Here is a 17,841-nt window from a genome sequence, read left to right on the forward strand (position 1 = left end):
GAGAGATTCTTGGAAATACACAATGATGCTGTGGTAACATAATGTCCTTTTGGTGGCAATAGGGGTTAGGGGACTTGTCCAGGGACACATAGCTAGTAAATGTTAATGTCTGAGACTAGATCTGAACTCGGATCCTCCTCCAGTCCTCCATCTTCTGGGCCATCTAGCTGCCCCTGTACTGAGCATTTTTAAATGGGCTTTGGCAAGGCAAGTTTCTGGCCTGTACAATGAGAATGAGACTGATCTAGATGACTTCTAAATTGTGTCAGTTTAATAACATTCATATACCATAACTTATTCAGCCATTTTCCAGCTATGGACATCCACTCAGTTTCCAGTTTCTTGCCATTACAAAAAGAGCTGCCACAAACATTTTTGCACATGTGGGTCCTTTTCCCTCTTTTATGATTTCTTTCTTTGGGATATAATCCCAGTAGAGACACTGCTAAATTAAAGGGTACACACTCTGATAACCCTTTGTGCATAGTTCCATAATGCTCTACATTTTTTTTTTTACACAAGTAACTTAAGGTCATGTATTCCAAAGACAAAGCCAAGACTACAGCTGAAGACCCCTTTTGGCTTACCTTCTTCAACTGAAGTCCCTTGAATAAAAGGGACATGAAAAATTCAAATATTCTTACTTAAAAGATTGAAAATCTGTTACACTCTAATTAAAAAACCAGAATGGCCTGATTCTGATCATAAAACAATTAATGATCAACTATATAGTGACCTAAAACTATAATAATAATACTCCAACAAACATCAGTTCCTGAAAAATATGATCTTGGGTGAAAGTGGAGAAGAAAAGCTGATGCCATGGAATTTATCTCAACGTTAAAAGCAGCCAGTATGTCAAATAATATTATAGTAGGATTTATGGCATTACAATTGGATCTCATTATAAAGTACTAATTATTTTATTGTAAAATGTTATACAAGGTCTTTCCATACATCCTTCCCAAGTGGTTACCTGCAGTTTCAGTCTGTAACACAGATGTGACTTCTCTTGGTCTCAAGTGACCAACTTCACTGGTGCTGTAACGAACAGGCGTTTCTTCATGTTCCAGTGATTTGGCTGGGAAAAACTGCTTCATTCCTTTCCACCAACCTTTATTTGGATTTCAAGCAAGAATGAACATTATGCAAAAATGACTCTCTCAAGACAAATAGTTTAAATATTCCTAAAAGCAAACTCTTCACCAAAGTTCCAAGATAGATATTGGTTTTCAAGGCCTAGATGATAGCCTATTAAGAGTAATAATATTAAATAGAAATAAAAATTCTGACATCTCTAGAGCTAATTGTACTATGGTTAAGCTTAAACTTAAAAAAAAAAATCCTCTAAGATGAGGATGGGCATTTTTCACAGTATCTAACACACATTAAAATACAAAGTTTTAAGTTATAAGGGTCTATACAAGCTTTCTACTAAAAACAAGTTGAAAAATGAATACCCCCATGTAAGGCATAAAAATCTGAAGGTAATTTGTCTTCATGAATTTTCCCTCATACTAAAATGAACAGTCTTCAAGTTAACACTGAATAAATGACATAGGAATGGGGCAAAAAAACCCATCAAATAACAGTGAAAGAAATATCAAATGGAGCTGTGGGTTCTCCCTGAAAGAATACTGGAGTTGGGCTCAGGGAAGCTTGGAATCTTGGTCCATCCATTGACTACATCATAGACAATTCTGAGACACTAATTCGACCATTTCCAGGAGTCAATTTGCATGTCTGTAAAATGAAAACATGGGACTAGATGCAAGATCTTGCTTCATATAGGACTCCTCAGTGATACCAGATTAAAACATAATTGGGAGTGCTTATTCAACTACAACATTATTAACGGGGTTTTCTAAGTAAATACATTCAGAGAGAGACACACCTCTGGACTAGATATTCTCTAAAGGCTTCTTCTAGCTCTAAATCTGATGAAGATAATTCTGATTCTAACTTAGCTTATGATCATAACTCTGCCTCTTACTCTTAATACCTAAGTGATTTCAGAAAATCATTTATTCTCTCTGACCCTCATTTCCTTATTAGTAAAATGCTTAACTGATTTAATTTAATTTACTAAATGTGTACTAGGAACTATCCATATAAACATAATCTGGAGAGGGAAACTAAAGACAGGGATATGAAGAAATAGCTCTTACATGGGTAAGGAGAGGTTTATAAAAGGGAAGCATTCATTCACTGATGGCAGTCCATGCAAATGCATAGAGGTGAGAGATGGGATAGTGGGGTAAAGAGAAAATATGTGAAACAATGTAGAGGGAAAATGTATATGAGAGGGAAGTGTAATAAGTCTGGAAAGTTAATTGAACTCATTTTGTGAAGTGCTTTAAAAGATAACTGAGGAGTTTGTATTTGATACTAGAAAGAGAGAGCTTCTACAGCAGGGAAATGACATGATCAGACCTCTGTTTTAGGAATATTACTTTCACCATTTGTGGAACAGAAGGAAGAAGAAAAGTACGAATATTTATAAATAAAGTAGACAGATAAAACAAAAGACTACTCTTGACAATCTGGGTGAAAGATGATGGGATGGCTAAATAGGGTATTGCCTATAGGGAAAGGTAAGAGACTTCTGAACTTATTCTCTTCCCAGAGATAATAATTGCCCCCAGGGGAACTGAAGAAATCACTAATGTAGAGAGAAAGCCCTGGGTCATAGCTATGCACAAGAGGGCAGATTTAGCCACAATGATCCTACAAAGCAGAATAAAGAGCAACTAGAGAGGTAGAAGATGAACCAAGAGAGCTCAAACTGACCAAAAGAGGTGGGGTGAACGAGGGAGCCTATTCCAGAGGACATGGGTGGGCAGCATTGGAACTACTCGTCACATGGAAGCAAAGAGTTTCAGCCAAATTATGGAGCTGAAAACCAGATTGAAAGGAAGGGAAAGAAATGAGGATCAAAGTGGAGATAGGGAGATACAAGTACAGGGAACTTTTTCTAGGAGTTTGCTTATGAATAAGAGGAGAGATGTAAATCAAGAACATGAAGGAAGGGCAGGGTTAAGGAAAGATTTTTTTTTTTTTTTTTTTTTTAAATGAGATGATCTGGGAATACTGGTAGGCAGGAGGGAAGAAGTGACTGGATAATTAAGAAGACCAGTCTCCCAGGGGAAATGGGAGCACTCGAGATAAACTTAGAGGAACTAGCCTTTTCTAGGAAGAAAGGACTTAACTAGAAGAGGAAGTGAAAAGAGAGGATGATGAGGGGATGGAAGGTATACAATTGAGGAAAAGAGTAAACTTATGGTGGAAAGACTTTTTTTTAAAGGTAAAATATGAGGTAAAATCATATTTTCAGGGAAAGGAAGAGAGAAAGCTGACAATATAGGTAGATTGGGGAGAGAAGAAAAGATTTGGAATAGATGCTGTAGGGACTGCAACGAGGAGTTAATCAGGGAAAAGTTAAAGCATTTAGGTGTGATGGTGAAGACCAATCAGAACTGTGACTTTTTTTCTCTTCAATAATTATACTAATGTGGTTCTCACATAATTTTAAATTTATAAACAAGTTGTATTCTAAACATTTATTTAGATCACTGGTTGTCAAAGTGTGTCTGGAATCCCTGGGAGGGGGTGCTCAGAGGTTTTGGGGGGGTCTGTAAGATCAAACTATTTTCATAATAATATTAAGATACTTTAATTTCTAATTCAGTACACATTAACAAATATAATTCACATAAAAGATTTTTGGGGATTGCTCAATAATTTTTAAAAATATAAAGGAGTCCTAAAACCAAAACATTTGAAGCTCCTGTTTTCAATAATCACTCATTTAAAAATGCCTATAAGAAATTAAAATTAATTTTCTCATAGAAACAATGTTTTAAAACATGACTTCTCTTTCTTCCCAAGATCACAATGGATAATGGAAAATGAAGGTAAACTACTATAATTTGCTTTGATAGATGAATCATAGAGGAGTTAAGTACAAAAAATCTATACTGTTTTGCCAAAATGCAAATCCTTCACTTTTTGCACATTGTGGAGATAATTCAGAGATCAAAACAATCAAATTTCTTCCAGGGAATCAAGCTCTACAAGAAGGAATACCAGATCAAATTCTTAAGCTAACAGGGACAGTACTATAGGACTTTATTTTCTTCTACTTCTTTACATATTAGAAGAGAAGAAGGAAAAGGAGGAGAGTAAAATGAAAAAGTTAAGAGAGAAATACTACCAGCTATGTATAACAGAGTACTACAAACAAAACTAGCAAAAAGCTGATTGGTTTTGGTATGCCATTTATAGAACACAAAGAAAGGATCAAAGGTTTGTTCTTAGCCAAGCATCAGAGGATATGTTTACTTTATATTAAATCTGTGAGATCTGCAAATAAGAGTCTTCATTTACCTGCGCGATCCCAATAAGGTAAGTCATATGTCCCTTCAGTTTTTTTCTTTCTGAAAAAACACAGATACAAAAAACCAGAAATGGACAAAGATTGAATTTATTCCTAAGACCCTTTTGTAACTGCAGCACAAACAGAAAGAAGTTAATTATTAAGTCAACAAACTCTATTTGAAATATTGCCTAACTTTCTGCTGTGATTATAGTTTTAGACATGACAAAACAGAAGCATTACTTCTTCAAAATCACAAGATGATTAGTTATTCAAAGAACAGTCTAAGTTCTACTGAATGACTATTCCCTCCAACATACAAATTCTAGGGAGATTTAAACTTTATATTTCTAATATTACCTTCCTTACCAAAGCTATATTTCTTTAAAATATAACATATCATGGTTTCAAGCCAAGAAATAAAGTCAATATTTAAGTAAGCTAAATGGTGTGTGACATGACTAATCAATAATTTAGTTAGTTTCATGAGGAAACATACAGGCTTTCTTCTACCACTCAATAGCCTTATTATTATTATTTTTTTTCTTAGCATTTATGGCTAGAACAAAAGTTTGCAAAGCAATGGGAAGAGTGCTAATCATTGAGTCAAAAGTCTAGGGTTAAACAATCAGTATCTGCACTGACATCTGTGAATCAAATATATTAATTACATTACCTGTTTCTCCAATGCCAACCACAGACTAAGATGAGAATAAGAGTAGTAAGAACCATGACCAAAACAGGAACTAGGACAGCTGCCAACGCTACATCTGAAATTCAGTTAAAAAAAAAAAAAGTTTACATTAAATACACACACACACACGCACGCACACACACACACACACATAATAACTAACAATTTGCATAGAAACTCAACATTTCTCTACATAAGCATCAAGTCCATTATATAATCTAATATTTATTCTAATATTTGTTCTAAGCAGCAAAATTTTATCTTCTTTATATAGTTATATTTGATATCTACAGAATTATGTTTTAATAACAATTTTAAAAAACAGAACTGGATTTTACTTCTTCATATACAGAATGGGGATAATAATATCTACCACAAAGGGGGTTATAAGGATCACATAATATTTACATATATAATAATAATAAAAAACCTCAAAGTGCTATTTACAAAGTTGCTATTCTTATAAAATGGCATAAGATTACTAATAGTCCTACAGAAAGCAAGTGCATCAAACAAGTGAGATAAAAGTTGGTTTTTTTTGTTTGTTTGTTTTGTTTTTTTAAAATTACTACTTAATCTTTGTTAAGTTTAAGAACACTTACAAATCTAGGTGCATGGCATGGACAACCTCTTGATTTGTCAATTTTCCTTATTCACAAAACAGGATAATACTATGCTATCTATTGCTGAAATGTTTTTACAAGCAAATAAAAGTTAATTATGTAAAAAATTTTATGTATACATATATTAACACACATATGCATATGTGTATGTATAATTAAATGATCGCTCTTATCTCTGAGACCTTTTATAGCTACTCTTTCAAAAAGAAGGAATGCTAAATTTTCCTTTAAAAAACAAAATTAATTTCTATAAATATCAGAAATATGGTATACATCTTTCATACTGATGTTAGGAAAACAAATGAAAGGATAGAAAATAAGAATGAGGACTCAAGAGACCCTAGAACCTGCTTCTTTTCTTTTAGTGAAAGCCTCTCCCCGATCTTTCTGTCTAGGGAGGACACCCCAAGCTTTTATTGCAGCCTTAGCAATTTGCTCATATATTGTCATGGTATAATTAATCTATTCTGAATTCTCTCCATACCGACCTTCACCAGCTAAGTGCTCAAAAGTGAATTGTGTGTTAACTCCTGTTTACAAATTGCATCTGACTTGGATTTTACATAATTCATGAAACTCCACAAGCCATAACAAATTTTGTCCAGATTTTAGACATGTCCTTGCTATGGATTTCCAATCATTCGGGGTTAGGACTTCATAAGACAAACCATCTAGTAACATTTTAACATAAGCTGATGTAGCCCCATAAAGGGTACAACCTTTTTTCAAATCTTTAATTTTATTCAAATCTAAAGGTGCATATCTTCTCCTTTTATGACCTACAAAGTCAATATCTTCAATCACAGGATATGCATGTATAAAATCACTTATATCCTGTCCTTCTCTCTTAGCTTTAACCAATGCTTTTTCTAATCTTGTCACAGGCTTAGGCTGCTTCACAGGCAATTCTGTTTGTGTTTCTGCCTCTTCCCCTCCTTCTTCTTCCTCCACCTCTGAAGGTGGAGTTGAGGGAGGAGATGGGAAATGCTCCTGTTGCTCAGAATTGTACTTAACTTCATTGTTATCTGGTTCATCCTTTTCACCTAGTTTAGTTGACACCTCCCCATTTTGCTCCTTCTTCTCTTCCTTTAGAATAACAATTTTTAAAGCCATTTGGATTAAATTGTAGGTATGAAGTATATCTTTGGAAATGGAGTTTGGTCTGGAACCAAAGGGCAAAATCTCACAAGGGCAATTGTAGTGTTCACCTAATTCCTTTCCTACTAATTCCCATTCATCTAGATCCAATTCTTCTTCCAGAGAAAAACAAGGAAATATGACCTTCACAGTTTTTAAAAGTTCAGTAATCTCCTCCAAAATTATAATCAATCCTTGGCTTTTCATAACCTTGATGATGCTCTCTAAACATTTTCCTTGAACAGAAGGTGTTTCCCATCTCCTCCCTCAATTAACCCTTCAGGGGTGGAGCATTAAGGAGGAGATCTGCTGTGTCGATTCAAATCTCTTGGACAGATTCTTCTTCCAGTAGAGAGCTGGCTTCCCTTCCTGCAGAGAGCAGCCTCAAGTCTCGTCCAGACACAACCAATGAACTTGCTCCTCCTAAGCATGCAAGCTCTTCCCCAGGAATTCACAAGTCAAACTCCTAGTAAAGGCCAGAACTAGAAAATTGTTAAGTACCGACTTAGCACGTAGTAAAAACCTAATATCTCATCTCATTAGCACTTAGTAAGAACCTAACACTTTTCCACAATAAAATATAAGTTATTTTTCTTTAATAATTTTTATTGATATATTTCCCCCACATTTCTCAACATATCCTGCTTTCTTTACCCTTCCATAGAGCCACTCTTTAGAACAAAGAAGAAAAAAATCAGCAAAACTAACCAATAAATTGAAAATTCTGAGATTTTGCAATGTCCCAACACATATTTATGGTTTTTCTCTCCTTTTGCCACTACATTTGCAAAGGTGGATCAGTGCCTTCTCATAAGTGGCAAATAAAAAACAACAACAATTCATGGCAATTCATGAAAAAGAAATATCAGAGCAGAACATAATCCAAAGTACAATGAAGTAGCCAAGAAATATAATAGATTTTACAGTGTTAACAACAGTACATTGCATAGACTAAAGTTTTGATAATCATATGACTGCTGATGTCACAAAAAAGTGTTATTAGGTACACAACAAATTTATATTTATAATTTTGGCTGTACTCTGATGTTGCAAAGCAATGCTACTTAGACTTCCCTGATAAATGCTCTATCCTGCAGACCACAATGGCTATCCCCAATCTTCATGTCTCTCCTCAAACCGCCCCCCCCCCCGCACTGTGACATTCCCTATTGCCACTTCACCCATTTCACCACTTCATCTCTTACTCTGAGCTAATTCTTCTTTTCTTCTCACCTCATCTCTCTAACATCCCTTTCCATTATGTCTTCCTTTATTTCAGTCTCTAATGAAGAGATGGTCTTTCTTCTTGCCAAGGTCAACCACTCTCTTTGTACTTTTGTTCCCATCCTTCCTATCTTTTTTTTAGAAGATCAACTCAATTTTCTATTTACTGGATCTGTCCTTTTGGCCTACCAGCATACAAAAATTTTCCCCACCCTTAAAAGGCCCCATGAGATCATGCTATCTCCACAGCCTATGGTTCCATCCCTCTCCCTTGTAAAGTCCTTGAGAAAACTTCCTAAACTCAGTACCTCCAATTCCTTTCCCATCACTTTGTTCTAAGCAGTTTTCTGTAATATGGTTTCCAATCTCACCATTCAAATGAATCTGCTTTTTACAAATTAATCAATTACCTCTTAATTGCTGAATTTAATGCTCCTTTCTTAACCCTTCAATTTCCTGCATTTCAATGACCACATTTTCCTCCTGGATATTCTTTCCCCTACTCTCTTAGTTCCCCTCCTCCTTCTCTATCTTTGCTGGATCCACGTCCAGGTCATTCATACCCACTAAATGTGGGAGAATCTTGAGGCTCTGGTCTGAGCCCTCTTTTCTTTTCTCTCTGTATTTTCACTTGTGACTTCAAGAGCTCACATGAAGTTGTTATTACTTTTATGAAGATGATTTTTAGATCTATACATATCTGCCTCTAGTTTCTTTTTGAGCTTCTTTGTAAGCTTTTTGAGCTTACATTAATAGTTTCCTTTTCAACATTTTAATTATTTCAGACATTCAAATGTCCAAAATACAGCTCACTGTATTTAACTCTAAATACACAATTTTTAAAATGCTTTTTTTCTGAGCTTGATTAGTGGGACAGATTAGATATACAATGAACAGAAGCAAATAAGTATAATAACTTTGTGTTTGATTAACCCAAAGATTCCAGCTATGAGGTCAAGAACTACTATCTGACAAAAACTTGAGGGAAAACTGGAAAACAGACTGACAGACACCAGGCACAGACCAATAACTTACTTTAGAAGACCCAAGAAACATTGGGTGGTGCCATTGCTGACTGCCCACTACTGAAAAAGCATGACAGTTACAGCGTTTGACTCATGGACATCAAAAATTGTTGGATTTAAAAATCCTCAGGAATCATTGGATTCTCTGAGACATAATAAGACTGTTGTAGGACTTGAAAGCCCTCAGAAATTATTGGATTTTCTGAGATATAAGACTGTTGCAGGATTTTAAAATCTGTAGGAATCATTGGATTTTCTGAGAAATGATAAGACTGTTACAGGACTTCAAAACCTGAAGGAATCATTGGATTCCCTAATATATAAAAAGACTGTTGCAGGACTTCAAAAACTTGTGGGGATCATTGGATTCCCTGACAAGTGAAGCCATGGACAATAGATTGGTTTTGGACTATTTCTTGGCTGCTGAAGGAGGCATGTGTATGATTGTTGTTTACATGCCCTCCTTCTAGGACTTCTGGAAATCTTTTACAACACCATGTTGATTCATATTGTTTGTTATACCACTACTTTCATGTGCAATTCATGTTTATTGCACCACATTGAGCCTGAACTGATTATGGGGAGTCATCACTAATAGCTTGTGCATTATTGCTACATGCTTATGTAATACCTCCCATGCTGATGGGTTTGTGTATATTTGTCTCTAGTAAGACCCTTCAGCCCAGAAACCCACTAGCAATCCCCACTTCCCTTTGGTGCTTTTCATCTCCCTTCCTGAAAAGTCAGGGGGAGAGTGTGATCACCTCCTTTTTGGGGTTCTCACCTCCCTGAGAAGTCAGGGATGATGTGACCACCTGTGTTCTAAAACAAAAGAGAGCAGGAGATGTAAAGGGCTGAAACTCTTGAGTCAATGCACTGAGGTTGGACAATTGAGCACTTGAGACTAATTACCGATTGGACAATATAAGAATATGCTTGGAAAATGGCCCTTCCCACTATCCTGTGCTGGCCCAATCATTTGCTGTATACAGAGAATTGTGGGAGGGACTAGGAGGTGGAGTGAGATAAGCCAGGGTCACTTCTGGGCAGGAGACAAAGAGGTGAGGTTGCGGAGATCCTATGTGTCCATCCCCTTCACTTCTACTACTAAAGACCAAGAATAAAGACTTTTGCTTATCCTGACTCCGGCTGATTCTAAGGTACCCAGAGTGCTAACGCAGTTGTCACAGGCAAAAAATTTTAAATTAAAGGAGAGAGGAATGTACTGGGAGAAAGGGAAAGGGAGGAGTGGAATGGTATAAATTATTTGCTATAAAAAGAGGCAAGAAAAAGGTTTTACAGTGGAAGGGAAGAAGGGGAGAAGGAGGAAAGGGAGTGAACCTTACTCTCAGAACTAGCTCAAAGGGGAAATAAAATACATATTCAATATGGGTATAGAAATCTATCTTACCCTGAAGGACAAGAGGAGAGAAATGGGATATGGGAAGGAGGGAGAGCAATAAAAGAGAAGGCATATTTGGGGGAGGGGGTAGTTAGTACCAAAATAGTTTTGAGGAGGGACAGAGTGAAAGGAGAGAATAAATGGAGGGGAAATAGTCAGCAACACTAATTATAAAAAAGAATTTTAAAGCAAGTTTTTCTGGTAAGTCTTCCTTTCTCAACAATAGAGGAAACCGAGTTAAATTTATAATAAGAGTCATACCCCAAGTGACAATCAAAAGATATGATCTACTTAAATAAGATATTAGCAAAAAGACTTCAGAAAATCATCTCCAGGATAATACACTATGATCAAGTAGGATTTATTCCAGGAATGCAGGGCTGGTTTAATATTAGGAAAACTATTAATATAATTGACCATATTAATAATCAAATTAATAAGAACCATATGATCATCTCAATAGATGCAGAAAAAGCATTTGACAAAATCCAACATCCATTCCTACTAAAAACTCTTGAGAGTATAGGGATAAATGGACTATTCCTTTCGAATAATCAGGAGCATATCTTTAAGACCATCAGTAACCATAATATGCAATAGAAAAAAACTACAACCTTTCCCAATAAGATCAGGAGTGAAACAAGGTTGCCCACTATCACCATTACTATTCAATATAGTACTAGAAACGCTAGCCTCGGCAATAAGAGCCGAGAAACAGATTCAAGGAATTAGAGTAGGAAATGAGGAAATTAAACTATCACTCTTTGCAGATGACATGATGGTATACTTAGAGAACCCCAAAGACTCTGCTAAAAAGCTACTAGAAATAATTCAAAATTTCAGCAAAGTGGCAGGATACAAAATAAATCCACATAAATCCTCAGCATTTTTATATATCACTAACAAAATGCAACAGCAAGAGATACAAAGAGAAATTCCATTCCAAACAAATGTTGAGAGTATAAAGTATTTGGGAATCCATCTACCAAAGAAAAGTCAGGAATTATATGAGAAAAATTACAAAACACTTGCCACAAAAATAAAATCAGATTTAAATAATTGGAAAGACATTCAGTGCTCTTGGATAGGCCGAGCGAATATAATCAAGATGACAATACTCCCCAAACTAATCTATTTATTTAGTGCTATACCAATCAGACTCCCAAGAAACTATTTCAATGACCTAGAAAAAATAACAACAAAATTCATATGGAAGAATAAAAGGTCGAGAATTGCAAGGGAACTAATGAAAAAAAAAAACTCAGAGGAAGGTGGTCTAAGTGTACCTGATCTAAAGCTATATTATATAGCAGCAGTCACCAAAACCATTTGGTATTGGCTAAGAAATAGACCGGTAGATCAGTGGAACAGATTAGATACAAAGGACAAAAAAGGATACATATATAGCAATCTAATCTTTGACAAACCCAAAGATACCAACATTAGGGACAAAAATTCATTATTTGGAAAAAACTGTTGGGAAAACTGGAAATTAATATGGCAGAAATTAGATATGTATCCACACTTAACACCATATACCAAGATAAGATCAAAATGGGTCCATGATTTAGGCATAAAGAATGAGATAATAAATAGATTAGAGGAACAGAGGATAATCTACCTCTCAGACCTGTGGAGGAGGAAGGAATTTATGACTAGAGGAGAACTAGAGATCATTATTGATCACAAAATAGAAGATTTTGATTACATCAAACTAAAAAGTTTCTGTACAAATAATACTAATGCAAACAAGATTAGAAGGGAAGTAACAAATTGGGAAAATATTTTTAAAAACAAAGGTTCTGACAAAGGTCTCATTTCCAAAATATATAGAGAACTGACCCTAATTTATAAGAAACCGAACCATTCTCCAATTGATAAATGGTCAAAGGATATGAACAGACAATTCTCAGATGATGAAATTGAAACTATTTCCACTCATATGAAAGAGTGTTCCAAATCACTACTGATCAGAGAAATGCAAATTAAGACCACTCTGAGATACCACTACACACCTGTCAGATTGGCTAAGATGACAGGAACAAATAATGATGAATGTTGGAGGGGATGTGGGGAAATTGGGACACTAATGCATTGTTGGTGGAGTTGCGAAAGAATCCAGCCATTCTGGAGAGCAATCTCGAATTATGCCCAAAAAGCTATCAAACTGTGCATACCCTTTGACCCAGCAGTGCTACTACTGGGCTTATATCCCAAAGAAATACTAAAGAGCGGAAAGGGACCTGTATGTGCCAAAATGTTTGTGGCAGCTCTTTTTGTTGTAGCTAGAAACTGGAAGATGAATGGATGTCCATCAGTTGGAGAATGGTTGGGTAAATTATGGTATATGAAGGTTATGGAATATTATTGCTCTGTAAGAAATGACCAGCAGGAGGAATACAGAGAGGCCTGGAGAGACTTACATCAACTGATGCTGAGTGAAATGAGCAGAACCAGAAGATCACTGTACACTTCAACAACAATACTGTATGAGGATGTATTCTGATGGAAGTGGAAATCTTCAACATAAAGAAGATCCAACTCACTTCCAGTTGATCAATGATGGACAGAGGTAGCTACACCCAGAGAAGGAACACTGGGAAGTGAATGTAAATTGTTAGCACTAATATCTGTCTGCCCAGGTTACATGTACCTTCGGAATCTAATGCTTACTGTGCAACAAGAAAATGATATTCACACACATGTATTGTACCTAGGTTATATTGTAACACATGTAAAATGTATGGGATTGCCTGTCATCGGGCGGAGGGAATGGAGGGAGGGGGGGATAATTTGGAAAAATGAATACAAGGGATAATATTATATATATATATATATATATATATATATATATATATATATATATATATATATATATATATATATATATATATATATATATATATATATATATATATATATATAAAAAAATAAATAAAAATAAAAAAAAAGATATGATCTATGCCCAAAAAGCTATAAATTTATGTATATCCTTTGATCTAACCATACCACTACTAGGCATTAATGATGTGGGAATATTGACCTGTACCACTGACACTGTGGGTGCCAGCGAGTGTGATTCCTCTCAAGCCTGCCGAAATTTCACCCCAGCAACCTGTACTAGCTGCATAGGTGGGTCACAGGCCAGGTGCACTTATGATTATGCACCTCCCCAAAGATTAATTGTAGGGAACCCATTCCGGGATTACCCTGGCAAGCTCACCCACAATGTTTCTACATTACCTTCTTTGAAGCTCCTTCATAAGCTCCTGAAAACTACCATTCCAATAGATAGAATGTTATGTGATTTCAATCATCCGTGGAGATAAGCAAGCAGGATATTGGTACAGAACCTGACCTCAGGTACTATCTGTGCACATAAGGGATATGCTTTTCTCTGTAAAGTAAGTGCTCCATTATTCCTTAATGTTTCTAAGGGGCCTGTTAGGAGAAATGCCTCTGATTGAGACCTTCCTCCACCTGTAATTCTCTCCACTCCCTGCTTAACACCTTTTAAACACCCTAGGCTACTTAAGCATCCCTTTCATTGCAGATAATGCCAGCACCTCTGATCCCACCCACTCAAGGAGACAAAGGAGGGGATTTTGGGAAACTGGTCTACTTACAAAAGGGCACTTCAATGCCAGTGCCATGGGTGGGGTACTTAGAGCATGAAAACAATTCTCTCCAACCTAATGGCCACTATTAATCAGCTGGCTAATGAGAAGGCATATTGTCTGTAGGAGATTCAAGAATCCCTGGACTCTCTTGCCAACATGGTTCTGGATAGTCATCTGGCCTTAGATTATCTCCTAGTTCCTAGTGGAGGTGTCTATGCCCTGGTCAATACCTCTTGCTGTGTGTATATTAATAATTCCAGGGAGGTCGAGCTTAGCACTGAGAAGATCTTAGAGAAGCTGGCTGGATGAAAGACATTCATGAGAAAATCCTTATCTCTCCCCAACCTTCCTCTGGGTGAGGTTCCTAGCCCCTATTCTAACTCCACTTCTAATAATTATCTTTTTACTCATATTTGGCCCTTGCATTTTCAGATTGTTTTTGAGATTTGTTTCTTCTAGGCTTCAAGCTTCAAACTTCCAACTGCTCCTGCAGCCTGGAGACACTGGGACAACTGATAGGGCCACACACCCCTTGGATGCTGCTGCTGCTGTCTTCAGATCTCGTGTTCCCCCTCCTGGCACGAACCCCAAATGAACTAGGGACATCTCTATGACCCTTGCCAGCTCAAAGAAGTTACTGAAGAAGAGACTCCTTTTCACTCCTTTTCCCCAAGTGCTTTCTCAGAGCCTCAGAGCACAGAGGCAGCCCAGCCATCACTGTCCTATTAGTGGCTCACTGCTGCCCTACCCCCAGTCTGTAGAGGAAGCCCATTAACACCATCCAGCCCCATCCCCCCCAAAACAGACCAATTGTTTCTCTTGTCAATTTGTTTTCTTTGATTCCACTCTTGACAAAATGAACAAAAAATTAAAAAGGGCTCTAACCATTGACAGCTCCTGTATGGAGAGAGAGCAGACTTCAAACACTGAGGAGACTAAAAACAGACTGTCCCCAGAGGAATCCCCTAAGGGGGATATGAGCTGCTCCTCAATACACAAGACTCTCATAGAGGAAATCAAAAAGGCTCTCACAAGAGAGCTAGAAGAGAAATGGGAAAAGGAAAGGGAAGCTTGGCAAGAGAGCCTGGAGAAGTTATCCAGAGTGGATAAAGAAATCAAATCATTGAGAAACAAAATTAGTGAACTGGAAAAGGTAAACAACTCCAAGGAAAACAGGATTAGTGAGCTGGATAAAGAAATCGACTCTCTAAAAAATAAAATGGATAAAATGGAAAAAAATTCCATAGAAGAAAAAAACTCACTTAAAAACACAATTGGACAATTACAAAAAGATATAAAAAAAAGTGAGTGAAGAAAATACATCATTGAAAATTAGACTGGAACAAGTAGAAATGAATGACTCAAGGAGAAACCAAGAGGTAGTCAAGCAAAACCAGAGAAATGAAACAATTGAAAAGAATGTTAATTACCTTATTGGAAAGACAACAGACCTGGAAAACAGATCCAGGAAAGACAATTTAAGAATAATCGGAATCCCTGAAAAATGTGAGGAAAAAAAGAGCCTGGACACCATTTTCGAGGAAATTATCAAAGAGAACTGCCCAGACGTTTTGGAAACAGAGGGTAAAATAGACATTGAAAAAATTCATCGATCACCTGCTGAAAGGGACCCTAAAATCAAAACGCCAAGAAATATAGTGGCCAAGTTCAAGAACCATCAGACAAAGGAAAAAATACTGGAAGCTGCTAGAAAAAAGCAATTCCGATATGGAGGAGCCACAATAAGGATAACCCAGGATCTAGCAGCGTCCACATTAAAAGAACGAAGGGCCTGGAACATGATATTCCGAAAGGCTAAGGAACTTGGTATGCAGCCAAGAATAACTTACCCAGCAAGAATGAGCATCGTTTTCCAGGGAAGAAGATGGACATTTAACGAAATAAATGAATTCCATCTATTTTGATGAAAAAACCAGACCTACATAAAATGTTTGATCTTCAAATACAGAACTCAAGAGATTTCTAAAAAGGTAAAAAGAAATCTTGAGAACTATACTTCTGCCAAAAAAATATGTAAAGAACATATGTACAATTTGTCTTAGAAACTAGAGGTGGAAAGGAGATTATATCATAAAAAAGTATAAAGTGGTGGTACTACATCTCATGAAGAGGCAAAGGTAACCTATTATATCTAATAGAAAGAAAGGAGGGAGATGAACATAGTGTGTATCAATAGACATATTCGATTTATGGTGAAACTTCTTCCACTTCATTGAAAAGTGAGAGGGAAGGAGTAAGCTAAGGGGAAGGGAATACAGAAATTGTGAGGAAAAGGGGTAAAATAAGGGGAGGAACTTTAAGGTGGGGAAGGGATCCTAAAAAGGGAGGGCTGTGAAAAGCAAGTGGTGTTCACCAGTTTAATACTGGGTAGGGGGGTAAGAGGGAAGGAAAGGAGAAAAGCATAAGCAGGGGTTAATAGGATGGCAAGCAATATAGAATTAGTCACTCTAACCATAAATGTGAATGGGGTAAACTGCCTCATAAAGAGGAAGCAGTTAGCAGACTGCATTAAAAGTCAGAATCCTACTATATGTTATTTACAGGAAACACACCTGAAACAGGGTGATATATTCAAACTAAAAGTAAAAGGGTGGAGCAGAATCTACTATGCTTCAGGCAAAGCCAAAAAGCAGGGCTAGCCATCCTCATCTCAGATCAAGCAAAAACAAAAATTGATCTAATTAAAAGAGATAAGGAAGGGCATTTTATCCTGCTAAAGGGTAGCATCAATAATGAAGCAGTATCAATATTAAACATATATGCACCAAGTGGTGCAGCATCTAAATTCTTAAAAGAGAAATTAAGAGAGCTGCAAGAAAAAAAAGAGAGCAAAACTATAATAGTGGGAGAGCTCAACCTTGCACTCTCAGAATTAGATAAATCAAACCCCAAAATAAATAAGAAAGAAGTCAAAGAGGTAAATAGAATACTAGAAAAGTTTGATATGATATGATATTGATATGATAGACGTTTGGCGAAAGCTAAATGGAGACAGAAAGGAGTATACTTTCTTCTCAGCAGTCCATGGAACCTATACAAAAATTGATCATATACTAGGACATAAAAACCTCAAAATCAAATGCAGTAAGGCAGAAATAGTAAATGCATCCTTTTCAGACCACAATGCAATCAAAATTACATTTAATAAAAAGCCAGGGGAAAATCGACCAAAAAATAATTGGAAACTAAATAATCTTATACTAAAGAATGATTGGATAAAACAGCAAATCATAGACATAATTAATAACTTCACCCAAGAAAATGACAATAATGAGACTTCATAACAAAATGTGTGGGATACAGCCAAAGCAGTTATAAGGGGAAGTTTTATATCTCTACAGGCCTACTTGCATAAAATAGAGAAAGAGAGGGCCAACGAATTGGGCTTACAACTAAAATTGCTAGAAAAGGAACAAATTAAAAACCCCCAGACAAACACAAAACTTGAAATTCAAAAAATAAAAGGTGAGATTAATAAAATTGAAAGTAAAAAACTATTGAATTAATTAATAAAACTAAGAGTTGGTTCTATGAAAAAACCAACAAAATAGACAAACCCTTAGTAAATTTGATTAAAAAAAGGAAAGAGAAAAAGAAAATTGTTAGTCTTAAAAATGAAAAGGGAGAACTCACCACTAATGAAGAGGAAATTAGAACAATAGTTAGGAGCTACTTTGCTCAACTTTATGCCAATAAATTCGATAACTTAAATGAAATGGA

General features: G+C 36.2%; 1 protein-coding gene across 1 annotated transcript in view; it reads right to left on the reverse strand.

Annotated features, from left to right (window-relative positions):
• The window catches only part of DCBLD2 (discoidin, CUB and LCCL domain containing 2), a 101,590-nt gene that overhangs the window by 4,273 nt on the left and 79,476 nt on the right, over positions 1–17,841 (reverse strand). Inside the window, exons 13-15 of the mRNA XM_074300992.1 lie at positions 5,052–5,145; positions 4,387–4,436; positions 977–1,114 (exon numbers count right to left, since the gene is read on the reverse strand). Coding sequence (XP_074157093.1) covers positions 977–1,114; positions 4,387–4,436; positions 5,052–5,145 — 282 coding nt within the window. The remainder of the gene's footprint in view (positions 1–976; positions 1,115–4,386; positions 4,437–5,051; positions 5,146–17,841) is intronic.

The sequence above is a fragment of the Sminthopsis crassicaudata genome, chromosome 3 (genome assembly GCF_048593235.1).
Source record: "Sminthopsis crassicaudata isolate SCR6 chromosome 3, ASM4859323v1, whole genome shotgun sequence".
Classification (NCBI taxonomy): domain Eukaryota; kingdom Metazoa; phylum Chordata; class Mammalia; order Dasyuromorphia; family Dasyuridae; genus Sminthopsis; species Sminthopsis crassicaudata.